Here is a 20,778-nt window from a genome sequence, read left to right as displayed (position 1 = left end):
CACCTAAGCAGGTTACCTCATCTATCTGGGGTCCCCCACTTCCATGTAAACAGGCCCTAAATTAGAGGTTCTTGTGAGGCACTGGACTACTCTAAAGACTACTCTAAATACAGACTCATTCCTGATCTCCAGGGCTCCTTAACTTTTAACCAATGTTGCCGCGGACTTGCGAAAACTGTTTTTGTTATTGACTTGGGTAAAACTCGCTACGAGACAAAAAAAACACTCAAAGGGTTTTTCCGTTGGGTACCTCAGAAGATCCATGAACCAGTGAAGTACGCGATTCATAAGAAAGCGTGCCGTGATTACAATGCATAGCCAAATGACTTCAATTATTATCTAACTTATAAAAACAGCTATTTTAAGAGGAGATAGCGGAAGACTGATTTTTCTTCTTTCATCTCTCTTATCCTTGATTTAGTCTTGCATTTATTCCATGTTCACTTTTTATATTGCAGAATTTTCTCGAATTACAACGAAGAAGACAGACCTAGTTACGGAACTCTGATAGTTCTTCCACACATGTCGGATATCCTTGAATACCTCAGCCGTTCTGTCAAGCAGGCTATAGAGAATTCACGAAAGAACAAAGGAAAGGTCATTTTACCTCAGCGAGAGCTTTCAGTTTTGTCAAAAATCAGTCCATTTGTTAAAGACGCCGAGCAGTCTTCCACTCTCATTAATGTACTGTTGCCTTTCGTTAATTCGTCTCAAAAGGAGGAGACTGCGAACAATATTCTATCTACTATTAAGGGTCTGTTACCTAATGTTGATGCGCCGAGAGAATTTGCCACATCTTTGTCGAAGCTTTTCTCGCAGTTGACATCGCGCAGTACCAGGCAGTCTCTGTGTGATGTTTTTTTGGAGCTTTCAAATGTGGATTCTAGTTTTTCTCCTAAGACGTGCGAACTTCTATCTCAAGTGAACGCGTGGAACCGCAAACGTTTAGATGAACCTGATTATGACACTCGATTGGCAGGCTTTACGAATGCTAAGGTTCTTATCCAACAAAGTGCACTCAAGACAGACGAGATTTTGCCTTTGCTACACAACTGTATTCACTTCGTTTTATGCAGCGATGACCTGTCTATCAGAGATAGTGCTGGAAGTTGTATGAGTTGCATAGTGCGATATGTTGTTCAGCAGAGTGACGAAAAGGACGAGCCATTTCATGTTCTCATCATGAAGTGTCTTCTTCCGGCCTGTAAGAAAGCACTGTCTTCTAAAAAGGAGGTAAGCTGTTGAAACTTTGGGGATTTCGTGAAAAGTTATAATAATAATAATTACTTTGATCTGTTTGAGATGTGGAAATAGGCTAAGTCGTTTAAAACTAATTGGTATCGACTATAACATTTCGCTTCATAAACTATCATAATTTTGAAGAAAAAACAAAATCAAGACTAAAGCGTGAAAAAAATTGAATCAGCACTAATCCGTACAAGGCTATTGAGGTTTTTCGTTATCTATGAAATAATTTATTTGAAAGAAAGAGCTTGTAGAACAAAAGGTATTGTGAGTATTAAAAAGCAAGAAATACTTTGGAAGTCTACAACAGGTTTCTCAAGTGGTACGAATTCTAAGTACTTTGACTCCCAAAAAATTTCTCCTTCAGTCTAGACTACATTTCCTGGGTATGAGTTAAATGTTGTTGTGTCTTGTTACTTTGCTCAACACAATTTTGGTCAATTTTTACTCGTAGATTGCCAGAAATGAATTTCTAGGTGTCCTCTCCACGATGGCTCGTGAGTTTCAACATGATTCCTTGTCAGACTTGAAGGTTCTCTTGGACGAAGACCCCGAGAAAGACTTTTTTGAGAACATCAAGCACATTCAGGTGAGGACATGATTATTTTTTCTGACAAACCCAAATTGTTATTTTCGCACATAGTGACAGCCTTTGCTATGGTAAGAATTTCCCTTCAAAACCCTAGAGAGATGTCACATGAAAATAATGTGCATAATAATGTGCAGACCGAATCTTCTACATACATACAGCATGTACGTGTGAAGGTTGAATCCTTATGAACCTTGGTTAACTAGCCTCGTTTGAGTACTTGTGGCTTTTTTTGAGTTGATTTAAAATTTATGAAGTTAGTTTTGTTTGATTTGTTTTCAAATCAGCTCCATCGCCGCATTCGTGCACTTCGTCGCCTGCAGTCCCATTGTCAGCAGCAGAGCCTTAGAACCACAACGCTTACTGCCTTCTTGCTGCCATTGGTGACACATTGTTTATTTGATCACACGGCTGCTAAAGAGCACAACCTTGTCACTGAGGCTGTAACCACTATTGGAACAATATCGGCAAGCCTCCCCTGGTCTAAGTACTGCTCATTGTTGAGACACTATTTAAAACTATTGCCTGTGGAGAGGACTTTTCAAAAGATCATCGTTAGGTAGGAAGTTTGTTGCAAATTCACTTACAACATCATTTTGTCTGTTGTTTGCCAAAACAGATGGTTTTTCAGCTAAAGACTTACGTTTCTGGGATAACATTATTATAGTTTAGAGTGTAACCAGAAGTAAAAGATGTTGGGCGATTCCTACACTAATAAGCGCCAAGTTAGGTTGTTTCAGTCCCCCTTATTCCGTAAGCAAGTTACATCGGTACATTTGAATCAAGGTGGCTGCCCATAGTCACCGCTGAAAAATAGAGATCCGTAAACAGCCTAATGCTGCGCAAACAGGACAATTTTCTTTTAATCATTGGGCAGTGTTCGCGGGCCACGTTTGTTACATAAGGCTTAAAAACTGTTTTCTGTTGCCAGATAGCTTTATGAGAAAATCTTCTAACACTGCAATAGGTAGCCTGCACCACAGACGAAACTAAACTACTGGTTAAATCCGTCTGCGAAACAACACCAAAATCCCTTTTCTGGGCCCTTACTGTGTAGCATGATTAGAGTCCCGCTATGGTTGGCTTTTTAAAAAATCTATTGTTCAAGTGGCCAATCAGGTTGAGGGGAAGTTCGAAACGCACTACCGATAATTCTTTAAGTCCGTTGGGGCCCATAAAAAGGATCTCGTTGCTAGTTGGCAGACGTTATTGGCTGGGGTTAGATTACGCTTGCCGCCAGGCAGCTGATTAGCTAAAGCCACTTTGCTTAAGTTTTGACCGTCACATCACGGGTCAGTTACGTAAAACCAAACCTCAGAGGACACCACCTGAAGTCAAAATCAGTTTTAAGGAAGAACTGTAATCAATACTTCCAAGAGAAAGTAATGGACGGAGAGGGAATATTAGGGCGTCGACCGGGATGTGTGAATTTCACTTAAGTTGTTTTTAGAGGTCTTAATTAACTGAGGGAAGTCAAATTCCTGAGGCGTCCTCACATTTAAATCCATTGTTTAAAACGTCACCCTTCAAGTGCACGCGCGACTGCCTCAAAGCAAACAACGCAGACTATTGTAATACGAGTTTGACTAATAGTCGCGGGTCGCGGGTCGCGGGTCCAAAGTCGCGGTCGCGGGTCCAATGTCGCGGTCGCGGGTCCAAAGTCGCGGTCGCGGGTCCAAAGTCGCGGTCGCGGGTCCATTGTCGCGGTCGCGGGTTCAATGTCGCGGTAGGGGAAAATGATTTGGGGTTCGAGGTAACAGCCGAGTGAAAACTACTGATATGAATACAATATATAGGGAAAAAATCTTTTTTATGCACGATACTCTATGGTAGCCAATTTACCGGTTACGGATGTCAGAGTCAACAAAATAATGTCTTAAGAAAAGACCTAAAAGAAAAAGCTGGCCGACTTCTGTGTTCACCGCAAGTTTATTTTGTTTTTCTTTCTATCGGGCCCAGTTATGTGTAAATTCAGCTTTGAATATACTTATGCATAACAGTATCTGATAAAAAAGTTACCATAAGTTACCATTGCTTTCTTCTTGTCGATGAATTGCTCACAAATGCTTAGGGGTTCATTTACTGAAAAATATGCGATACACTTCATAGACTACAGATTATAAACGTTACAACAACTTAAAGCCTTTTTTTAAAAAAAGGCGAACTTGGGCTCAAAAAGCTACGAGTCTGTCGGTAGAAGAAACGAGAACTCTTATATTTAACAAATGTTTTCGGCAAAACTGAAAGAAAATGTAAATAGGCGCATGAACTTCATTCAAGCGGTATTCAAGGCATGAATTTAATATGGAAACAAGTAATAATCCACAGAAAGGAGTCTGTTCCGCGAAGCAAGATTTTCGCTTAATGCTTTTCTTTTTACATCTGAGACGGCAACCCAGAGTGTTCAATATAACTTCTTGTTCTCTTCACCTAAATGACAACCAGGACAACCTGACAATAGGAAGCCATTCAAAGTGCGTCTCAGTCAAATCTTGAAAACATGCATCGTAAATAACTAAGTGAGTAAGTAGGTGAGGAAATAATAACGCCCGATATCATGAACCTAAAAAAGAAAGTAAACCAGTCACTGAAAACGGTAAGTTATCAACTCCACCAGAGCTAAGAAAAGACAATAAATTAGGTAAGTAATTCCAGATTCCAGGTACTGGATTCAAGTCTTTGTCAGTAGAACCAAGAGACTATGGGCGCGATCCATTCAACCAAAATTCCAACCGGTCCGACCGGGAAAAGTGGTCCACCTCAAAAGGTGGACCCGTTTTTTCGAAAATTTTCCGGTTGGACCGAACTGATCCATTGAGTTTTGGACCGAAATTTCCGGAAATTTTGGTTGAATGGATCGCGCCCTGTGATCTATTCTCTCTTGGTAGAACTTGGATTCCGTATTTCAATCGTTAGTGGGAACAAACTCCTATCTGTGGACAAGAGAGGATAAAGCTCGAGCTTTATTCCCTCTTTCTGTGGATTATTACTTGTTTCTATATTAAATTCATGCTTTGAATACCCACTTGAATGTACTTTACTGGCACTTCAAGCCCAACGTCTCTCCTCCTCTTTCCAGTTACTTGTGCAAAGAGTGTATTTTGGGAGTTTGCGACCAGGAAGTTTTTCAACAAGCGTTTTCTTTTTTTTTGACGAAAATATTTGTTAAAATTGAAACAGTTCTCGTTTCTTCTACCGACAGACTAGTAGCTTTTCGAGCCCGAGTTAGCCTTTTTTAAAAAAGGTTTTAAGTCGTTGTAACGTTTATAATTTATAGTCTATGAAGTGTATCGCACATTTTTCAGTGAATGCACCCCTAAGAATTTGTGAGCAATTCATAGACAAGAAGAAAACAATGGTAACTCATGGTAACATTTTTATCAGATACTGTTATGCATAAGTACATTCAAAGCTGAATTTATACATAACTGGGCCCGATAGAAAGAAAACAAAATGAACTTGCGGTGAACACAAAAGTCGGCCAGCTTTTTCTTTTAGGTCTTTTCTTGAGACATTATTTTGTTGACTCTAACATCCGTAACCTGTAAATTGGCTACCGTAGAGTATCATGCATAAAAACGATTTTTTGCCTTTTATATTTTTTTCATATCACTCTTTTTCACTCAAGTACCTCGAACTCCAAATCATTTTCCCCTGCCGCGACATTGGACCCGCGACCGCGACTTTGGACCCGCGACCGCGACTTTGGACCCGCGACCGCGACATTGGACCCGCGACCGCGACTTTGGACCCGCGACCCGCGACCCGCGACTATTAGTCAAACTCTTGTAATGGCGACTGTTGAATACTCTTTTGACAACACTGAATAGACGTTGGAGGACTTCTCCGGAAACAAACTTCTGATTAATTTCAAACGTTTAATTGTTCTAAAAATAGCTTTGGTGAAATTCACACATCCCAAGGAATAGATGGGCCTGTCCCTTTCTGTACGATTATTCTCTCTTGATCCTGCCTATCAAATTTTTTGGATCAATTTGGGTTCCTGGTAAACTGGACCCTGGCCTTGGTACGGGATCAGTACTGATCAACAATTAAGATGTAGTAACTTGATTTTTGTTTTTCTTTTGTAGAGTTGTTGTGATTATTCTCAGCAATTTTCACTTTGACCTGAGCGCTGTTCCCAAGCAAACAGAAAACCTGCCAGGTACGTAACGGTAACGTATTTTCACTTTACCAAACAACTGCGGAGCTTCTTAGAGGCCTTTCTCAAGTTTTTCTCAGCTTAAAAGATATGCTTTGGTCTTAACAGGTGGCGAAAAGAGAGTTGAAAACCCTATTAATACTCAAAAAGAAGATGAAAAACAACATGATCGGGATGATGATACTGATGAGGTTAAAGACGACGACAATGACGATGATGTCGATGAAACGAACCCAGCTGTTAATGGTAACGTTTCTAAAGAGGAGCTTGCAGTACGTATCTACAACACCATCACCTCAACTATCCTGCCTCAGTTACAAAAATGCGTCACTAAAAAGGTGAGTTTGTACTATGAACCAAGCGAGGAAGCTATTTGTTAATATTGTTGTTGTTTTCTTGTTATTTATTATGTCTTGGAGATATGTCCAGGGTTAAACTCTTTAACGAAATTTACAAAAATCACAAAATTTTGCAGGAGTGCTTCGAAAATTGTGAAGATAACGAAAATAACGAAATTTTTTACTACCGAAAAGACTGTAACGTTTTTTACTTAGCGCTCAGTAAGTCAATCAGTCATTCTGTCAGTCAGAGTCAGTCAGTCAGTCAGTCAGAGTCAGTCAGTCAATCATTCAGTCAGTCGGTCAATCATTTAGTCAGTCAGAGTCAGTCAGTCAGTCAGAGTCAGTCAGTCAGTCAATCATTCAGTCAGTCAGAGTCAGTCAGTCAGTCAATCATTCAGTCAGTCAGTCAGTCAGTCAGTCAGTCAATCATTTAGTCAGTCAGAGTAAGTCAGTCAGTCAATCATTTAGTCAGTCAGAGTCAGTCAGTCAGTCAATCATTTAGTCAGTCAGTCAGTCAGAGTCAGTCAGTCAATCAATCATTCAGTCAGTCAGAGTCAGTCAGTCAATTAGTAAGTCATTAACGTAGTTACATGATATTTATCATAGTTTAGGCATCTAGTTGATATGTCTGGTCTAAACTTGTTGTGTTTGTTATTTTGTAGAGCAAATCGGATGACTTTCACCGCTTGAGCCAACAAAAAGCCGAAGACGAGGAGGAAGTGTTGCGTGTGCCCATTATTCTTGCTATAATCAAGCTTCTTCAAGCACTGCCGGAACATGCGCTACACTCACATTTACCGGGGTAAAAAGGATTGTTTGTTTAATGTTTGTTTTCACTTGCTTGTTTCTCGTTTCTAGCAAACGCTAGCAATAACCCTTCCAAAAATGTAAAACACTTGTCTTGAAAAAAGCGAAAGTCATTTTGGACGTTTATAGTCCTCTAGAAAATGTAAGTAAAAATTTTTGAAAAATTGGCAGGTTTTATCTTGTGCCCCCTAAATAATGACATCAATGAAATACAAGGTGAGCTTTCGCGCAAAAAACATGATGTCCTCACACGTGAAAAGATCACTGTTGCTATGGGTACATGAAGAATCACCGCTTTCGCAGCAAACAATATTATAGTGAAATGGTTTGGTATTTCATTAATGTTTTTTAAATAAATATTTCACTCGTTCGCTGCACTCACTCGAAGAGAAATTTCGTATCCTCGCGCGGCCATGTAATATCCTCTACTGTTGTTGTTGTTTGTTTGTTTGTTTTTGTTGTTGTTTACTGCCTGTTGATATAAGTGTAACATTAATTACCTGCCCAGCGTTTTTATCTAAATATTCCTAGTTGTTACTGAGCACCTTTAGTGGTGTTTTTTTTCTTAATTTCTCTGTAGCCTTCTTTTGCGTATCTGTCACACCCTAAGGAGCAGAGCCCGAGAGGTGCGCGATGTAGCACGCGATACCCTGGCAAAAATAACCGTTTCTCTCGGAAGTCGGTACCTCTTGTTCGTACTGAAGGAACTAAGAAGCTCACTTACAAGAGGATATCAGGTGAATAGTAATTACAGTAAACTGCCCCCTTTCGCTGCCAGTTTATTGTACGAACGAAAATACAAATACGAATATCTGAACGACAGCTACGACAGAGACAACGTTAAAAGAGCAACGGGTTTAATGAGCAAAACATCGCCAGACTCTACACGTGCCTTTCTTTGCCGTCAGTGCACGACTTCAGGGGAGGAAAACTTATCGTCGATCGATTATGTCTGTGTAGGCCCTCCTAGGTCCTGTTTGTTGGCTGAATCATATTATTAACAGTGCGCATACAAGTGAAATGTTATTTGTTTTTTTATGCACCTTCCTAATTCGCGCAAGCGACTAATTTTGATCTATCTTCAGCTTCATGTCCTTAGTTACACATTGCATACATTATTAGACAAAATGAGTGAAAGCCTCTTGCCAGGGGACCTGGATTCAAGTCTGCAGGGATTGGTGGAGGTGAGTTGCTTGTTTATTTTTTTCCTTTTTATGAATTTCTTCGCCGTCGCTTGTGTGTCCTCGCTATGTGGTAGATAAATTTCCGTAAAGCCTCATCATTGACAAGGTCGATAGCTTCCTGATGTTCGGCCGCGAAATGCAATGTTTGCACTCAGGTTAGATTCTGTTCACACTTAGAAAGTTATGCATATGAAAGATAAGCCCCATTGGGCCTCTTCAATCACGTTATCCCGAACGAACATTTTTCTTTATCGCGTTATCCCGCCTGTTTTTAACGGCTAATCGCGATCACGAACATACGCGTTAAAAGGTGCCTTACTTAGATTTGTTACTAAGATATAAAAACGTTGTACGCTTACGTAATCACGTGACAGGGTCAAGCTGAATGTGGGCAACTTTTTTTGAGTCTATTATATGTGGGATTTTTCAAAAATGCAGCTCACTTTTCTCGCCGGACATTCAAACTTCTTTAAAGCAACAATTTCTGAATCATGATCCGTAGGATCCCTGTTCGTATGCAGTTTACAAACCGAATCTTTTCTAGCCTGTTCCAGGCTCTCAGATAGTAGGGATGACACGTAAGTGAAAGGCGCGAGAAAATATGAGCGCGTGATCTGGGAAAAGGGTGCCTAGTTTCCTTCCGTATCATTTTCGTGTTCGCGCTTTCTCAATTTCGCGGACCTGACTATCTGGGAGCCTGGAACACGCTAAATCATTTCCCATCGCAGTTCTAAAAAGCTTTATTCCAGATCCCACCAATTAAACTTTTCTAAATTACCCCGCTTGTGAAACCTTCGTATTTGAACCTGTTATTATTGGAAAAAATTTACTTTTACTTTTCCCATGATAACGCTGAAAATCCAATGCGGCCAATGAAAGTCTTTCATTTTTGCTGTCCTTCGACAGTCCTTCTACGTACAGTTGAAATATCCTGAGGCTTAATTTTATTGTTCGAAGACAGCGTCTTCATGCACCGCCTGTAGAGTGAGCGCCAAATCTCACGGAAACTACAGCGGTAATTTTTTATATAAAGAAGGTAGATACAAGGATTTATTGCACTGGTGCTTTGATTAAGAAAGAGAGCTGGCAAAGCTAAGTTACATACTTTGGGTCCAAAGCGAAGAAGTAGAAGAGGCAAAAAGAAGTGCAAGCACCAACCCAGAGTTAAAACAAACATGATTGTAAGCAACATCCTCATCACTTTGCGAGTTCTCCTTGTACGATCTTTGTATCTTTGTTGTTTGCTTGTTAAATTCTCGCCAACTGATTTTCGTTTCTTGAGTAAAAGCATCACAATGCCGAAAAGGATGAGAATACAGGTCAAAGGGATTGAGTAAAAGGTCGCAAATGCATACTTCAAGTAAAAATAAAACGCCAGCTCGGAGTCGAATTGGAGGAAACAGTATGTTTGTCCGTCTTCTCCAAGGATAAACCTTTGGTCGTTGAATATTGGTGATCGGAGAGCTATGGCGACAATCCATACGAAGAAAATAGAAACGTACGCTACACGGTTGGTGATAAAACGTTTTAAGGGAAATAGGACGGCGATGAGACGGTCCACTGCTATGAGTAGAAGAGTCAGTACAAACACGAAAGAGGAAAGCTCTTTGGTAAATGGGAAGGCCTTGCAGAGGATGTAACCGAATTCTCCGCGTATTGCCCAGTCTGTGCCCAGAATAGCCCTAGATATAAGGCGCGGCGAATTAAACACAGTAATGATAATGTCTGCCATACTCATGTTAACCACGAGCAAATTAATGGCTGCTCTTCGCAGTCGACGATGCTGGCAAACCACGGTAACAATATGGGCGTTCCCGATCAAAGCTATCAGTATTACAATGGCACAAAACAACATACTCATCACTTGTATTGCTACAGAGGATTCTTGAGGACAAAACTGATCCACGAAATTCGTTGTTTCATTTGACAAGCGCATTGCTCATGAGAGCCAAAACAAGCGGTATCGCCTTACTACTTGTATCCAGTGTTGATGCTCTCGTTCGAAACCGCAGAAATCACTTTTAACTTCTCGTCAAGTTTTTGTCATTAAACGATACACAAGAAAGAACTGAAAAGAGTGCTTAGGAAAAAAAACACGCGGTCTTGGATGTAGTATTGTAATGTAATGTAATCGTTTGTATTACAGGTGCATGTCTAACTGCTACTGCAATTTACATGTTCAAGTTGCTTGAATATTTTCATCTTTCTATTTTAATTTTGATTGGAGTTGCGATCTTACCCCATGAGAGGTAGTTAGTACATGGCGACCGTTATTTGGTGTTACGATATTGTCTTACACGGTTGGAGACTTATTAGTTTTTGAACAAAGCAATAAAACAGTGACCGCAATTACAGGCTACACATGATCGATCTGAGACACTCTACCTAATACCCTTTACCCACGCGATGATTTGTTGGCACTGTTTTGTTTTTTTTTTCTTTCTTTTTTTCCTTTTATTTCCAATTTATTTTTTTATTATTATGTGTTATTTTTTTATTACTTTCTGTATTTTATGTACGATATTTAAAACTATCGTTTTCGCACCTTATGGGCGCCTTTTAATTTAAGTATGCTCTCGGTAAAGAGCCCTTCAGGAAAATAATTTTCGGTAGAATTCTATGTTCAATACTTTACGAGATATATACTTTTCCTGTTTTTCGGAAAGTTGTAATAGGTTATGAACCGGTTTTCTACTTCTCTACAAGAAGAAGGTTGTTGTAATTTTTGGTCCCTTTGGGGATAAGAGGCTTCCTTTTTCTGAAACAGTAACTTTTGATCAAATAACCACTTTAATGACAAGAACCTCGTTTTCCTCATAAAAGACAGACTGGAGGACGCCTTCTGCATCAGAATTAATATAATTTGTCTGAGTAATACTTAGTAATTATTAGATGCTGCTGAGTATATGAATAATTGTGAAAATCGCGGAGGATGCAAGGTTGACCTCGGTAGAAGACATCGTCCGAAATCTGCATAATTTTTCATAAAATGTGAATTCCGAATGCAGTTATTGTCAGACTTTATTACTCATTCAAAATATTTCCCGCCCCGAAACAGGTTTACCTTTATAAAATGTTCTCGTCTTCAAAACTTTTGTCTGTTAGATGTTCGTGTGACACAAATGTTCGTTCGTCTTGTGCGTCGTTGGCGTTTTTGTGAGAGGCAAAAATTAGCTGTTAAGCTACAGTGAAGGTTACCAAAAAGCTGGTTTATTCATCGCAAAAAGATACATCCAGTCGGTGAATTTTATTAATCGTGCCTTAAAAAGCCAAAAACAGAAATAAAAGAATAGCATTGTTTTGAATTTGGTTTCGGCAAATGAGTTGGTAAGGGTGCTTTGATCACCGTAAGGGGATTTCTCAATGCCCTTACGGTGATCACAATATTCCTCATCAACTCAGTTGATGTCATGAACCCAAACGAGGGAGGAGCGTTGCGTGACGACTCAAAGAATGACTGTGTAGCCGACTAAAAATAACGCAGTACCACTGAGCCCTTCATTCATCTGTTGCTGTCTCCTCCGCAGAGGCTCACGCAGCGCTGGGTATCCCTATAAAAATAGCAATAATCGAAAAAATAGAAAGCGCGCGGGGGACGATGGGAAGAGGGAAAAGGCGTTCCCCGCGCGCGCGCGTTCTTTTTCTTTCTCCCCAGCCCCCCCCCCCCCCTCCCACAACACAAAAAGAGGCCTCAGTAACGCAGATATCCTTAGTCCTTTTTTTTCAGCCCCCTAATTTGCCGTTTGTTTTCTCGACACGCGGTAGCTGCTCTTAAAACTTTAGCGTACGTTGTAAAGGCCAGCTTACTTTGTTACAGTCCTTAAAAAGCTTCTTATTTGGATAAATGGGCTTCTTAGAAAAGTATCCATTGTCCTATTAGAAATTCAGTGATAATGAGCAAGGAAACAACTATGAATCGAGGCGTGAGGCTTTAGCATCAATGTTTAATTTAAAAGCAGTTAAAGTGACCCAAGAATTCACCTCCTTTGGTTATGTTTGGATTAAACATAGCAGTTTTTAGTTTTCTAAAAGTGTTTTGGGCAGATAATTTTTCTTTTTCAAGACTTATTACAAAATACTCCATTGTATTACAATTTACGACAGCTCTGCTCAGTGCAATTTGCGACAACGTGTTATTACAATTTACGTCAGCCTGGTTATTACACTTCTCGACAACTGTTTTTACATTTTACGACAGGTATTACAATTTACGACATTATTACAATCCACGACTGCCTAGTTCTCATGAGCACGGAATCATAAGTTTCCCTCCCCAATGCGAAAAATCTTCGCGAGGTTTGTTGGTTAATAATGGCCTCCCACGCAGACGTTCTTAGGGGTTCGTCACGCGTTCCTGCCCCACAAATCAGGAACGCGTGACGAACTCCTAAGAACGTCTGCGTAGGATGGTCCCCAGTTTCCTCTCACGCCGGGGTCGGGATTGATTCGTGGTAGAGCCATGTTCAACACTATCTCGAACGCGCTCGTGCAATGGCCTACCGTTGTGCAATCTGCCATCTGGTCACCCTCTGATCTAACAAGTCCAATAAACAGCACCACAAATTATGCTTCTAAATAGCTTTTATTTTAAGTTGCACTTTTGTATTGCATTCACAATAAACAAGGCAGGCAGATCCATTAACAAACTTCAAGGAACATACTATTAACTCGTGTTCTCACTAGTATTGATGGTACAGCATATGGCCGGAAGGTACACGGTTTCGAATGATCCTCCTAAATCTTATTATTTCAGAACTTCGCCTTACTGGGATAATGTATCTTGATGAAAGATTTTAAACAACATGATTGTACCATTTTAAGAATGGGTTGTACTCATGGATGTTTTTATTGAAAAGACTTTATTTTTGGATGTACTGGCAGTTCGCTGGAAATCCAGCGTGGCGAACGTCAGACTGGCATTGATGCGCTTCTGTCGTCCGTTTAAAGCAGCTGAGGGATCCTCAGGTTCGACTCTCGTGTTAGCATTGACGCACCGGTTGTAAAGCGGGTGTAATATCTGGCGAAAACCCCGGCGGTAGTTTTCGATAAAAATCAGGTAAATACAGGGATTTATTGCACTGTTGACGTGACCAAGGAAGAGGGCTGGGAAGGCTAGCGTGCACACCCTGGTTCGAAAACGAAAAAACAGAATTGGAAAAAAGAAGTACAAACACCAACACACTGCAAAATTGAACACGATAACAAACAACATATTCATCACTTTGCGGGTTCGTTTCAAACGATTGTTGAATTTGCGTCGAGTGTTTGTGAAAACTTCGCCAATTGGCTTTCTGTTCTTGAGGGAGACCAGGACGGCGCCGTACAGGACAACAGTGAAGAACAAAGGGATGACATAAAACATTACAAAAGCGAATCTTACGTAAAAGTTGTTTGCCATTTCGGAGTCAAATTCCAGAGCACAGTGGGTTTTCTCCTCTTCATCAATGATGAACCGAAGGCCATGGAACATTGGCGCTCGAGCAGCAAAGGCGGAAAGCCACACGAAGGCGATTGCAGCGTACGCAACGCGGTTTGTGAAGACGCGTTTAAATGGGAACAAGACAGCGAAGAAACGGTCCACAGCTATGAGTATAAGGGTCAGTACTGACACTGAAGCGGAGAGCTCTTGGGCAAACGGTACTATCTTGCAGGATATGGCGCCAAGATTTCCGTCAACTCCCCAGTTCATTCCTAAGAACGTCCTTGCGATCATTCGCGGCATGTAGAACACGGTGATGAGAATATCTGCGGCGCTCATGTTGACCACAAAAAAATTCACAGGGGTTCGCATTCGGCGGTTCTTGTAGACTACGGCAATAATGAGTGTGTTGCCGATCAAAGACACAAGTATTAAGATAACATACGCAAAGACCTTAATCGTTTGGACTGCTACGGTGGAATTTGGACGGCAAAACTGGTCAGCGATTCTTGTTTCGTTTGATGTGTTCATATTGGTCTTTTTCTCTGTTCTAGAGTCAAAGAGCGGAAGTGCCAGTGTTTTCTTTACCTGACCGACTTTAGGAAAACACTTGCCAACAGGAACTTTCCTTGTTGCTTGTATTACGTCCACTGTACACAGCTTTCAAAAGTCTTTAATATTAGGATGTACTTTGTGAACGATTCTTTTGACGGAATATTACTCGTTAATTTACCTTCACTTCAAATTTTTCTTTTGAAGTCTTCGAAGGTTGCTTGTATGTGACGCTTTAACACAGCATAATCATTAACACGGACGGAACCTGACACTGTATTCTCTGCTAGAAACAAGTTTCCTGTACGAGAAAAAAGTTGTTGCCGTTTTGCAGCCCAGCCTAGCCTTTTGGTTTAGCAGTTTAGGTCGGAGAAAATTTGATGTATAAAAACGACTGAAGCACAACGTGCTGCTTTAACCAGTTGCTAGTCCGTCTTCCCTCAGTATTACCGCGGTTTTAGCAGTTTGTGAGGTGGAAGATGTCGCTGATAGTCACTGATATTTACTTTATGTGACGTTTTTGAATAAGCACTTAAAGGTGGGCAAACTACCTGCAGGCAAAGAAAAAGTTGCTGCTGTTTTCTGTTGTAACTCAGTGTACCCCAGTTTTATGTCGGCCTGAAGCGTTTTGTGTAGAAAGCTGAAAGCTGTACAAGAACAGTGGCGTACTGTTTGCCGCCCCAGTCTTAAGATTGACAGACGGATGTCGCAGATGGAAAATTCCGTCAAGAGGAATGGCGTGTAAAAACATCGATGATCATCAAACGAGAGGCTGGTGAAAACAAGTCAACTGGAAACGTAGACTTGCCCAAAAGTGGACTTATACGAGCGACGAAATCAAGAGAAGCTTTCTCACCGGAGCAAGGACCAACCAAAGCGGAGTTTTTGAAAGTCTACTTCAAACGCAGCTGTTGGCTTTATCATATTACTTTAAGTATCGCAACATATACATCTGAGGCTTCCTAGTTCAAACCAGCCAATTTTTTTCATAACCTTCTTTTGCGTTTCCTTTTCGAAAAAACGACGCTTATTTCTTCATAGAAATAAAATAACCTTTCATTTGCGTTAAATTGAAACACAAACTAACGGAAAAGCATAAATTTCATTACCCTTCCCTTTCCCCGATGCACCTGTCGACTATTTAAACAAGCGAGCTTTGACTTAAAACAAAAAAAAGAAAGAAGAGACCTTCCAAAACACGTTATTTCTTTCTTTCTTTCTCGTTTTTTTTGTTTTGTTTTTTGTTTTGCAGGAAAAAACAAAGTACGAGGCATTCGGTCAATTTCACAAAGAGTTGCATAAAATTAAGAAACACAGTTTTCGGTTCTTTGAACTGTGTCCACGAAGCCAACACCCGTACAAAAGAACACATTTTGACAGTAAAACCAGGAAACGAAAAAACAAATGTTTGTATGTCAGCGGCACGTTAAGTTGTTAAATCAATACGTAAGAACACGAACTTAAAGCCTCACTTTTTAGTTTTCACGATTTTTCTGTACTTGTAATTAATCGTTCGTGCAAAGGTAAACATGTACTAAGGGTTTTTTTAAAACCCTTTCATTTATTGGATGGCGTAACTCGTTATCTTTAAGTGGAAAGGACACCAAACACAATATATAAACAAAAAAATTTAAAAAATATAGTAGTGGAAATCGAATACGTGTTTTTTTTTAGTTGGATACATCCTCTGCCCGTCGAATCTAAATAAATAAAGCACATGATTTGATTTTAAAATTTTGGACTTTCTCAAACTTGACAGATGTCTAAACTTAATGTGAAACTTGTTTAGAATCGAGTAACGCCATAGTAATCTTCTTTATTACAGTTTGTTCTTAAATTAATTCTGAACATCCAGAGTTGCGCGCTCTGTAGAGAAGCGGACCGAGTTTCCTACCGTTCTATATGTTATGGCGTTCTTCAACAGTTTTCTCTTTGTTAAAGTTACTTATTTAACTGCACAGCTGAGCGATCAGTTCTATTTTCAGAAGGATCCAAATGTACGTAATTTCGATATAGTTTAAAAGTTTCAAAATTCTTGACAGTTTGATTCGCTTTGTGTAAACGTTTCCTCTTCCTCGACGCACGCAAAACTCAAGGAAAAAAAGGAAAATCTGCAATTTTTTCTTTCGCCAATTGTAAAAGAAAATGCCTTAAACTCGGAAGTAAGAGAAAGAACACTTTGATCATCCGCTGCCTTTATCAGTCTTTGTCAGGCCACAGTTCCCAACGTATTTCTGGTTTATTTACGGTAATGTTCCCATTCCCCCCCCTTCCCTCCCTCCCCTCCCCCCCCCTCCCTCCCTCTCTCCCTCAAAAACGTAAATCGCCTTAAAAAAAAGGTTTTGACTAAGCGCAAAATTACAAAATATGCTCCGCAACATTACAACCTTAACCCTTTAAGCCCTAAGAGAGACCAGCATCAAATTTATTCTTGCCATATTGAACAAATTTTCCCTACTACTCCTACAGGAAATGTTTGAGGACGACAAATAAGAATTTCAATTTTGATTTGAGAGTTTAAAGGGTTTAGCCGCATGATCCAAGGCCAAGTTGCCTTTCCAGCGGGTTATATAGGGACGATGCCCTCCTTTTCGTCATATTTTTTTTTGAGAATAGCCTATGTTTTTTTTCAGTGGGTGAAGTTCCATACCTTTTGAACAGTGCTAAAATAATATTATTTATCTTTTTTGTAGATGCTGGTAGAAGACCTGTTTGGCGAGGTAGCCACGGAGCGCGAGGTAGAAAAGATTGCCAACAAAATCCCAGAGGCTAAAACGTGCAAGAGCTTTGACACTTTTGAGATTCTTGGTAAATTTGTTGGGACGCAGTCATTAACTGTTCTGGTTTCTCCTTTGAAAGAGGTTTGTCTTAGCTACCATAACACCGTTCAGATCGAGATATTACTTCACGTTAACTGCAGATCAAGTTCTCAGTTATAGATGAAATTTTAGGATTAATATGGGCAATTAAGCGGAAACGATGTCTAAGACAAAGACTTGTGATTTCTCCTGTGATAGAAGTAATGTTTAAGATAAAAAAAAAAAGCACCAGCCATTATTTGGACAAAGGGTTAAATGTGCATAAATTACATAAGAGATTGTTATTGGGGAGCAAGTGTGGGGCAGTGGTGAGAGCAACCGCCTCCCAGTAATATGACCTGGGTTCGAGTCCTGGAATCGATGCCATATATGGGTTGAGTTTGTTGTTGGTTCTCTCCTTTGCTCCGAGAGGTTTTTCTCCGAGTACTCCAGTTTTCTTCCTCTCGTCAAAAACTAACACTTCCAAATCCATTTCGATCTGGAACGCACAAGCCTGCGTCGCAGACTTAGTTTAACCTTAATTAAGTCTGCGAAGCAGCGCTTAGATCCTTGTTCTGGGCCTCCATCTAACTCAACGAAATACCGGAAGTGCATTGTCGAATTCCCTTTCATCCTGATTGGTAAATCCACAATGGCTTTTTTAACAGACCAATCATGGCGCGTACTCAAATCCTGGTACACAGGTGAGGGCCCAGAACAAGGATTTTGACGCTGTTTCGCAGACGGACTTAAGGTGGCTGAACACAGTTTTGCGGGCGGTCAGCGGTAGCGCGTGTTCTAAATTAGACAAACAAACATGGTGGCGAAAAAAGCAATGGTACACAGACGACGATTTCTCAAAATCTACTCTATAAAATTTTGTGATATTTGGCAAAATTTTTACTTTTATCGTATTTTAAATGATGAGAACTTTAAAATGGAAGTTGAACAGACGAATTTTGTAACACATTTAGTAATTACGGTAGAATTATATTATTGATTACCTAAAAACCCCTCTGTTAAAATTTGGTCAAATAAGTTTCAAATGGTAATGATTAAATATAGTAAGCTGTGTGCGAGTTTATGGGAAAATCTAATGAGCGAATTTTATGTAAACTGAGTAACGGTGAAATTTTAAGGTTGTATTTAATCGTTCACGTTGCCATAGAAACTACGAAAACGTCAAATTTTACCTGTCAGTCAAACTTTTTAATCAGTATATTTTTCATTTGCCAAGTTTCAGCTTGTGAGCTGCAACCTTTCTCTTGCCACAATTTGGCAAATGACCTATACTCAGAAACTGCCAAAACTGTGTTCAGCCACCTTAACAGAGTTAAGTTTCGTCTGTATCGCAGGCTAGACCGCCCGTCACGTTTAAACGAGTTCGTAAGAACTCCTAAGTGCTTCGTGGGTAATTTACAAGTTTTACAATGCCATAATCTTGAGAACTCCAGGTCACCCATCCGAAACATAACCATCAGGACACCATCACTTCGTTAACATTTCGTTTTTATTGTTTTTCTTTCTTGGGATATCACTTGCAAAAGAAAGTCTCCTACTCTCCTTGGCAAACGTCCGTTTCTTCTTTTTGCAGGTTCTTGACTCGACGCAAAGTCACAAAACAGCTCGTAAAGTGGAGGAAGTCTTGAGAAGAATTGGAGTTGGCCTGCAGTCGAACCCGAGCGTCACACCGCAGATAATGCTTATTTTCATCCACGGACTCACTCACGATAACATCCCTCTTTTAAAACCCAAACGTGTGTAAGTAACGCGGCTGTTCAGTAGATTATGTAGTATTTATGTATTACCGGCTTCTTCTCACAAGCCTAAGCATATTCAATTCACTAGCGTAGAAGATATAGGACCAGTAAAGAGTTTAGCGACTGTGAACAGAACCTCGTTCTGAGTCATTTTCAATTTGGATAGTTGTTTACTACAGACAAGGTCAATACGACAAACAGCACCTGATGGCGCATGCTTCAAAACAGTTCTTTCATTATTACTGAAGCTTTGTTAGAAACTGAGAGTAGACTAACACTGAAAACTTAAGCTAATGAGATAGTTAAGCGTTAGACCGGCTCTAAGATTTGAGGGAAAATGCCATTTGAAAAAAATAAGATCTTAAATAATTTTTTTTAAGTCACTTTTTCTCACACGATAAGTCTTTCAGGTTTACTATCCTTAAAAGTGGATTACTTCATCAAACAAGTTTCTGTCTATAAATGTCCTATCTTCAACAACTTTCCTGACGAATGGGGCACCTCCTTAGCCGTCTTCTATCCACGCTCTCTTTTTTGCTTGATGTAACCTTAGTTTATTTTGCCCATTTTTTCTTTTTTTCTTTTTTTCTTTTTGTAACTAAGAGAAAAGAAAGAGACTTCAGTACCACCCGATCCCAGGCTTCACCCCGCCAGCTCGTTACTGCTACCAGCCACCCCTACACGGGGAGGAAATGTGCCAGTGACAAGCACGAAGACGAATCATCACATTTTAGTTGAGTTCGGTCTACAGGTAAAATCACGATACCATTTTGGTCCCGTTACATTTTATTTTGGTTTACTATACTTTACATTACTTCACTTCACTTCACTTCACTTCACTTCACTTCACTTCTCTTCTCTTCTCTTCTCTTCTCTTCTCTTCTCTTCTCTTCTCTTCTCTTCTCTTCTCTTCTCTTCTCTTCTCTTCTCTTCTCTTCTCTTCTCTTCTCTTCTCTTCTCTTCTCTTCTCTTCTCTTCTCTTCTCTTCTCTTCTCTTCTCTTCTCTTCTCTTCTCTTCTCTTCTCTTCTCTTCTCTTCTCTTCTCCTCACTTCACTTCACTTCACTTCTCTTCTCTTCTCCTTACTTCACTTCACTTCTCTTCTCTTCACTTCACTTCACTTAACGTCACGTCACTTCACTTCACTTCTGTTCACTTCACTTCACTTCACTTCACGTCACTTTACTTTACTTCTCTTCGCTTCACTTCAATTCACTTCGCTTCGCTTCACTTAACTTCTTTTCACTTCAATACATTAATTTTTCCTCAGTTTTCTTCGGTGCTCATGGCATAAGCGTTTCGGCATTGGCAGTCGGTCAATTTCCAGTCGCTGATCATTAAAATTGTTCTGTTCACAGTTGCTGCAAACGGTGCTGAAGCACGGTAAAATCTCCTCGTCAGACCAGGACCATCAGCGGATGTTGGATCCTTTTGTTGAATTGCTTACTGGCTGTCTTAAGTCAAAATACAACAAGGTATTGTAGTAAAATCTTATACAGCTGCCTCGAACTCGTCCACTAGCGTCTTTCCTTGCTCCTGCTTGGCGCGTAGTTTTGTGAGAAGGTGTACCTTGCGTATTGTATTCTTCCCATGAGACCGAACGCTGTTTTCGCTGCACTTGATGACCAGGAAGTTTACACAGACAATAGCTAATTTCGATTTTATGATAACAGAAATTTATCTTGAATCCAAGTGGGCTCAAAGAAAGCGGATATTTGAGAATCCCGATTTTACAAACCTTTCGGCGAAAAGGAAATTGCCCCGAATTATCGGGAAGTTTTAAAAAAGAGGTAAAACTACTGCTTTGACTGCGGAACAGGAAGGGAATTTAATCTTGGTTTGAACCATCGGAGATTCGAGGGTATAAGTAATCGGAATTTTTTTTTCTTTTTATCCAGTTTTACTCATCCACTCTTTCTTGG

The 20,778-nt window shown here is 40.1% G+C and overlaps 2 protein-coding genes across 2 annotated transcripts in view; one reads left to right on the top strand and one right to left on the bottom strand.

The window, feature by feature from the left end:
- LOC140935947 (small subunit processome component 20 homolog) overlaps positions 1-20,778 on the top strand; it is a 47,527-nt gene that overhangs the window by 14,271 nt on the left and 12,478 nt on the right. Inside the window, exons 14-25 of the mRNA XM_073385522.1 lie at positions 459-1,233; positions 1,700-1,834; positions 2,122-2,393; positions 5,926-5,999; positions 6,105-6,334; positions 7,000-7,139; positions 7,725-7,881; positions 8,230-8,328; positions 16,993-17,160; positions 18,692-18,858; positions 19,461-19,608; positions 20,215-20,331. Of these exons, the coding sequence (XP_073241623.1) occupies positions 459-1,233; positions 1,700-1,834; positions 2,122-2,393; positions 5,926-5,999; positions 6,105-6,334; positions 7,000-7,139; positions 7,725-7,881; positions 8,230-8,328; positions 16,993-17,160; positions 18,692-18,858; positions 19,461-19,608; positions 20,215-20,331 (2,482 nt within the window). The remainder of the gene's footprint in view (positions 1-458; positions 1,234-1,699; positions 1,835-2,121; positions 2,394-5,925; positions 6,000-6,104; positions 6,335-6,999; positions 7,140-7,724; positions 7,882-8,229; positions 8,329-16,992; positions 17,161-18,691; positions 18,859-19,460; positions 19,609-20,214; positions 20,332-20,778) is intronic.
- On the bottom strand, positions 12,929-14,776 carry LOC140934898 (QRFP-like peptide receptor). The gene has a single exon (XM_073384460.1). The coding sequence runs from the start codon at positions 14,276-14,278 to the stop codon at positions 13,145-13,147; it is 1,134 nt and encodes a 377-aa protein (XP_073240561.1). The 5' UTR covers positions 14,279-14,776; the 3' UTR covers positions 12,929-13,144.

The sequence above is a fragment of the Porites lutea genome, chromosome 4 (assembly GCF_958299795.1).
Source record: "Porites lutea chromosome 4, jaPorLute2.1, whole genome shotgun sequence".
Classification (NCBI taxonomy): Eukaryota; Metazoa; Cnidaria; class Anthozoa; order Scleractinia; family Poritidae; genus Porites; species Porites lutea.
This window is presented reverse-complemented; position numbering and strand designations above follow the sequence as displayed.